Raw genomic sequence first — 6,617 nt, forward strand, 5'->3', positions numbered from 1 at the left:
CGTCGGGGGGGAGGAGCCGGTGCGTCCCGGGAAACAGTGGGATCTTCATCCCGGAGCGCCTGGGTCTGGGCGTCGCCGGCGGCCGGGGGACGCTCCTGCAGATGCCCCGGCAGCAGCCTGACGGGTCTGTTCCCCGCAGATAAGGCCACGAGCCAGCTGCTGCTGGAGACGGACTGGGAATCCATCCTGCAGATCTGCGACATGATCCGCCAGGGAGACACCCAGTAAGTGCCCTGGGGCTCTGGGGTGAGCGCAGCCTCCTGGTGAGGCCGAGGGTCCCGCGCCCGTCAGCCTGCAGTGTGCGCACCTTGTTATCCTGCTCAGAAAAGCGCTGGAAAGGCTGCGTGTCCCGGCCTGTCGAGGTGCTTCTCTGGCCTGCAATCCTTAGAGAAGCTCAAGCTTGAGGGTGTTTGTTCCTTCTCTTCCTGGTTTTCCGTGGGGGAATCATGTAGACTGAGAGCTAACGGTACCCTTGTGTTTGGGGGGGGCTGGTGGGTTTTCAGCAGCAGGTGGAATCTCCCCTGGCACTCTTGCTTACCCCAGGACGTGTGCTCTCTTCCCTTACCCAGAGCGAAATACGCCGTCAATGCCATCAAGAAGAAAGTCAATGACAAGAATCCACATGTGGCACTTTATGCGCTGGAGGTAACGTCAGCCTGAACTGTGAGCGCTGCTGGGGCCCAGCTCGCAGGCCAGGGAACTCCCTGTCGTTTATGATCCTGCCTCCCGGGCTGCGCGCTCTGCACAGCGTCCCTGCCCTGCCCGGGCAGCAGCAGAGCCACCACTCTGCGGGGGGTTTGCCTCCTCCCTGCTCTAGTGCAGAGCTCTGTCCCATGGCTGATCAGCAGGTCGTGGTTTTTGTTCCTTAATTCTGTCTCCAAGTTAGGAACAGACAAAAGCTGGAACTGGAGACACTGTCCCTGGGGTCTGTCTCTAAACAGCAGAGCTGCAAAGCCACCATGCAGCTGAAGTGTAGCTCGCTCCCGAGCGTGCCAGCATGGGTTTCTCTGGCTTGACTGACACTGTCCTTGCTTAAAGCGTCCCCACCTTGGTGTGCCGGGTGCTGGGACTTGTTGCAGACCACAGAGAAGGAAGAAAGTGACGGGATAATGTTGTCCTTTGCCCTTGCAGGTCATGGAGTCGGTGGTTAAAAACTGTGGCCAAACAGTCCACGACGAGGTGGCCAACAAACAGACCATGGAGGAACTGAAAGAAGTGCTCAAGGTAAACTATCTTATTTTACTGTCGTGTTTGAATGAGGCTGGAAGAGAAGCAGCAGGAGGAGAAAATGTGTGTGTGTCCTCTTTTCTAAGGAACAGAAGGGAAACTGTTTGGAAACACATTTCAGAAAAGAGCAAACTGTATTGTGTGGTGTGAAGGGGGGAGCGTAGGGAGCGAAGGAAGGAGAGCCCGCTAGGGAGAGAAGGTGTCGCAAGAGCAAAGGTATCGATGGGCTGTATTGTGAAGCGGGGCAGGAGTGTGCTACGAAGGCCTGGACCATTGCAGGGTAAACGCTCCGGGGTGCAACGCTTTGCTTGGCTCGAGACAGCAGAGGAGAAGGGAGGTGACGGTCTGGTGGTTGGACCTGAGCAGCGGTGAGGTGAACTCCCTCTTGTGGTAGGTACAGTGTGAGGCTCACAGGAAGGGAGGCAGCATGGTAAAAATTGGCAGAACCTTTCTCTTTATCGTGGCCATTTCATTGGCCTGTGGAATTGTTTGAGGAACTCCGCAGGATGCAGACCTGGCTGTTTGACTGACAGGCTGTTGTCACAAGCTGTCACTTGCCAGCTTGTTATAACGTGATGCCCGCAGGACCTCCTTGTGTTCTCAGGCTGGAGACTTCCACAGGTGAAGTGGAAATGGGAACTTCTGTCTCCAGCTCCAGCCCCAGAACAGCAATGCCCAGACCAGATTTTGCAGAGTACGGCTGTTCCTGCTGTATAGCTTCCGTCTTCTGACAGAGGGAGGTGACCGAATGACCCTGATCTGTGGTGAATGAGCTGTGCGAGTCCCACCATCTCACATGCTGCAGCAGAGTCTCTCCTGCCATCGTCCTGCTGGGGCTGACTCAGTCTCCGTGCTGCAATAGGAACGTTGCTGCAACGTGACGGCCAGGCGTCGTAGCGCAGCCGCTCTGAGCGCTGAGGAGAGCAGATGAGATCAGATCAAGAGATTTTGTGGTTCTCTCCGGCCCTTGTCTGCCTTGGCAGTTTCAAAACTGCTGCAGACCCGTTCTCCTCCTACGCTTGGAACTTTGCTGCTTGTGGCTGCCCAGAGCTGGTAAAACCGCCTGACTTCTGAGGAGGGTCAGGCTGCGACACTTGTGGAATGCAGGACTTTGCCAAATCTTGTGGAAGTTTGGAGCTCCAGGAATTGTCAGTAAGTCACACTGTGTGGGCTGAGCTCTTGGCTGAAACAGGAGCTTGACGATGCTCCTGCGCTTCCTGGGGAATTTCTGGAGCAGCCGGTCGCGTGGATGCGCGGTGGCTCGGTCAGCTGATGACAGGGCTGCTCTGCAGGATGGCTGGGAGACGAACAGGCTTGCCAAGGTTCCTCCGGCTCCCTGAACTGTGGTACAACCACCCCGCCTCCAAAGGGCAGGCGTCCCAGCTGGCCTCCCTGCGCCATGTCCCGAGGCAGCTTTGGGGGCTCCTGGGCAGGGGTCTCAGGGCTGGAGGTGCCGACTGCCTCCAGTCCCCCTCAGGGGACGTGGACTGTGCTGGTTTGCCCGGATGGGTAGCTGTAGGTCTTGAGATTTTCTGAGTGCAGGAGGAGCAACTCCTGTGAGTTCTTGGGCAGGCCAGTGCTCATGCCTGCGCCAGGGAGCGGCTGTGTGAGTCTCTGCGGGAATTTTCTCAAAGCGTCGTAACCACACCCCTTTTCAGGCTGATCCACGCTGCTCTGAAGGACGTTTTCTTGTTTGTGCTGGTGGGGAGGTGGGGAAGCTGAAGGAGCATGTAGTCCTTGCTGTGAATTGTCCTTATTCCAGCTTTCTGCTGGCTCTCACCTTGCACAAGTACTCCGAGTCTCTCTTTCCATGAATGGCATTTCAGGCTTCTCTTCTGGGGGATTCACACCATCCTTTGGGTCTTGGGGTCTTTTTCTCAGATTTTTTTTCCTCCTCCCTTTCTGTGCAGAGGCAAGTGGAGACAAGCGTCCGCAGTAAGATCCTGTACCTCATCCAGGCCTGGGCTCACGCCTTCCGCAACGAGCCCAAGTACAAGGTGGTGCAGGACACCTACCAGATAATGAAGGTTGAAGGTGAGGACTCTGTGGGCAGGGGGGTGGACGGCTGGCCAGGCAGCTCTGCTCTGGAGCAGCCTTGCAGGGGAAGGAATGGGTGTTGGGACGCTGCCTGGTGTTAGCAAAATCTGGACTTACAATGCTGAGCTTCTTCAGGAAACTGGCAGCAAATCGGCGTCTCCTCTGGGAAGGGGTTTACAGGGGGGTGGTTACTTCTTCCCAGGCTTTCATCAGTTCTTCCAGGATGGGTCCAGGCTCCCAGTTTCTGACAGAGTGCCAGTACAGCACTTTCTCTCGTGTCCCGGAACGGCAGCATTCCCTGTGAGGGAGGGGACACGCTGCTGTCTCTGCCTCTTTCTGTGCACCAGAACCTCCACGGGCAGTGACAAAGCCGGAGGTCCTGGTCCCCTGCCCAGTCGGTGTTGTCACACACTGGCCATTCGAGGGGTGAGACTCAAAGCCCTGCCTGCCCCTGCCATGAGCTTTTTTTCCGCCCACGCTGGGTTCGAGGTCTTGAGCAATAACCCTTATCCAGAGGGCCCTGATGTCCCGCCCCGGTGTGTAAGGGAAGCGAACAGGGGATTGTCCTGTGCATCCGAGAGCGTGGCTGAGAGCTGGGTGCTTCGCAGACAGCAGCACGTGCTGCGCAAGTGTTGCCTTCGGGCCTCCTGCAGCAGGAAGATGGCTGTTGGTTGTGTCAGAGAGAGATAATGGTCAGGGCAGGTGTGCTGAGCTGGACCTGACGTGTGGCTGGGACCTATGGCACAAGGCTGCAGGCACCACAGCCCCCTGGCCGGAGGAGCCCTTGACATCTGCCGCTTCTCCGCAGGTCACGTGTTCCCGGAGTTCAAAGAGAGTGATGCCATGTTCGCTGCAGAAAGGGTGAGCTCTGCGGCGGGGAGGGAGTTTTCCACACAGATTAGAGACCTTGGTGGGTGTGCATTGCTCCCAGCTGTCACGCAGGCAGTTGTGGGGTGGTGCACAGCAAGTTAGCCTAAAGCTGCCAGCGGGAGGGGAGAATTGACCAGGGCAGGGAGATGGTCTCATCTTACCCTGCTCCGTGGCCTTCCAGCAGCGTGGCAGTCTGAACGTGGCAGTAGGGCATCGCCAAAGCGACGGCTGTGCAGACACGTTCCCAGAAAATCTCTTGTGATTGGGAAAGCATCACAGTCTCTAGGAACACGGGAGGAGATAACTCATGGGGATTCGTATTTCCCGCTGAACTGCAAATGTCTCCAGTCTCCCCAATTTATGAGAGGGCCGTAGGGAGCCGTAGGAGCTCCTGAAAGGCCCTTGAGGCCCTCCTTACGCAAGTCTCCTTAACCCCGTCAGGCTCCAGACTGGGTCGATGCTGAGGAGTGTCACAGATGTCGAGTGCAGTTTGGCGTCGTGACGCGGAAGGTGGGTGCTGCCCCTGCCTCTCTGGGTTCCCTGTTCCTGCGCAGCCCCCGCAGGACTCCGTGAGCCTGCGTGGAAGTGTGTCAGGGCTGGATCGTGTTCCCTGGGCGCTGGCAGGGAAGCACCGGGAGCGTCAGTGACATTGTCTAACAGCAAAGGAGCATCTTGCCGCTGCGCTGATGTCTCCCATCCTTTGCAGCACCATTGCAGGGCCTGCGGGCAGATCTTCTGCGGCAAATGTTCCTCCAAGTATTCCACCATCCCCAAGTTCGGGATTGAGAAGGAAGTGAGAGTCTGTGAGCCCTGTTACGAGCATCTCAACAAGTCAGTACCCTTTGTGGTGTGTTTCTTTGCCTGCAACAGCTGGGGCTGTGAGGGGAGAAGCTGGGTGTGGAGCTGCCTTTCCACAGACCAGAGCGAGGGCTTCCCAAGCTGCACGGGTTGGGCTGGGTTCCCTTCCTTCCCGGGAACGGGGCTTACAGCTGTAGTGTTGTGCAGAGCTGGGGCTGCAGTGCAGAGGAAGGCATTCAGTCTGCACTGTCACCTCTTTCTGACTGCAGGAAAGCCGAGGGTAAAGCTGCTGCCACCTCCGAACTGCCCCCGGAGTACCTGACCAGCCCCCTCTCCCAGCAGTCCCAGGTGGGTGCCTGCCCTGGAGGTGATCTGGTGATCTGGACCTGCTTGGGGATCCCTTTACTGACCCCCTCTTCATCTTCCTGCTTGCAGCTGCCTCCAAAGCGTGACGAGACAGCTCTGCAAGAGGAGGAAGAGCTCCAGCTAGCTATTGCCTTGTCTCAGTCAGAGGCCGAGGAGAAAGAGCGAATGGTTTGTGCCCTGCTCGGCATCTGGGGGTGGTTGTTGCCGTACAGCCCAGCTGTGCCGGGCATCTCCTAGCTGTGTGGCAACAGGTCTCTTGGCATGTCCGTGTGTGAGCCGGTCACGGGGTCTGTGGAATGAGAGGGTGGAGGCAAAGCCAGGGGCATGCTGTGTTGCATCCCAAATCTTGGAAGCAGGCTGTGCAAGCCCTGGGGCACGCTGCCCTGCGGGAGCTGTGCAAAGCATGAGGCTGGGTCTGCCGGCCGTGCCTGGCCATCACGAGGAACCTCACCCACCCAGTGTGCCCAGTCTGTTGCTGACTGGGTGATTTGGAGGAGTCTGGACAATCCCTGAGCTGACTGCTTTTTCTCTTTTGCAGAGGCAGAAAACAACCTACTCCATGTACCCGAAGGCTGAGCCCACCCCAGTCACATCATCGGCCCCCCCGGCCAGCACTCTCTACTCCCCACCCGTGGTATGTTCCTGGGAGCCCCTGAACCTGCAGCAGCTGGATGCAGGGCCCTTCCCCAGCTCGAGTCTGCCTTGCTCGGGTCAGATTTGGTCCCTGTTCTGAGAGAAGAGATTCTCAATCCAGTTTCTCTGAACTGGATTTCCCTGTCTGTCTCTTTCCAGAATTCCTCTGCTCCCTTGGCCGAGGACATTGACCCGGAGGTAAGGATCCAGCCCCTTCCAGTCCACGGCACAGGCTCGCTCCCAGCGGGGCTGCGATGCTCATCTTCCTTCTCTTTCTGGCAGCTGGCTCGGTACCTGAACCGCAACTACTGGTAGAAGAAACAAGAGGAAGTTCGCAAGAGCCCCACCCCATCAGCACCTCTGTCCCTCGCAGAGCCGACGGCTCAGCCCGGGGAAGCCCACCCCACCCCGCTCGGGGTTGTTGAGGTAAGGGGGGGCCTGGACCCATGTCCAACAGCGTGTGAGGGGTGGGGAGTGCCCGACTCCTTCGTTCAGCTCGGTCACGCAGCTCCGCATGCTTGCTGCTGGCCCTCGCCGCGGGAGTGCTGGGGCTGACCGGCTGCCCTGTCCTTCCAGCAGCAGTACCAGAATGGCGAGGCCGAGGAGAACCACGAGCAGTTCCTGAAGGCGCTGCAGAACGCCGTCACCACCTTTGTAAACCGCATGAAGAGCAACCACATGCGGGG

The 6,617-nt window shown here is 58.1% G+C and overlaps 1 protein-coding gene across 1 annotated transcript in view; it reads left to right on the top strand.

The window, feature by feature from the left end:
• Positions 1 to 139: 139 nt before the first annotated feature.
• The window catches only part of HGS (hepatocyte growth factor-regulated tyrosine kinase substrate), a gene marked incomplete at both ends in the record, with an annotated part of 7,662 nt that continues 1,184 nt past the window's right edge, over positions 140 to 6,617 (top strand). Inside the window, 13 exon segments of the mRNA XM_010080809.1 lie at positions 140 to 224; positions 570 to 645; positions 1,132 to 1,224; positions 3,138 to 3,261; positions 4,073 to 4,125; positions 4,576 to 4,644; positions 4,841 to 4,965; positions 5,202 to 5,280; positions 5,368 to 5,466; positions 5,837 to 5,932; positions 6,091 to 6,129; positions 6,214 to 6,357; positions 6,508 to 6,617. Of these exon segments, the coding sequence (XP_010079111.1) occupies positions 140 to 224; positions 570 to 645; positions 1,132 to 1,224; positions 3,138 to 3,261; positions 4,073 to 4,125; positions 4,576 to 4,644; positions 4,841 to 4,965; positions 5,202 to 5,280; positions 5,368 to 5,466; positions 5,837 to 5,932; positions 6,091 to 6,129; positions 6,214 to 6,357; positions 6,508 to 6,617 (1,192 nt within the window).

This window comes from Pterocles gutturalis, unplaced genomic scaffold (genome assembly GCF_000699245.1).
Source record: "Pterocles gutturalis isolate BGI_N339 unplaced genomic scaffold, ASM69924v1 scaffold41684, whole genome shotgun sequence".
Taxonomy (NCBI): Eukaryota; Metazoa; Chordata; class Aves; order Pterocliformes; family Pteroclidae; genus Pterocles; species Pterocles gutturalis.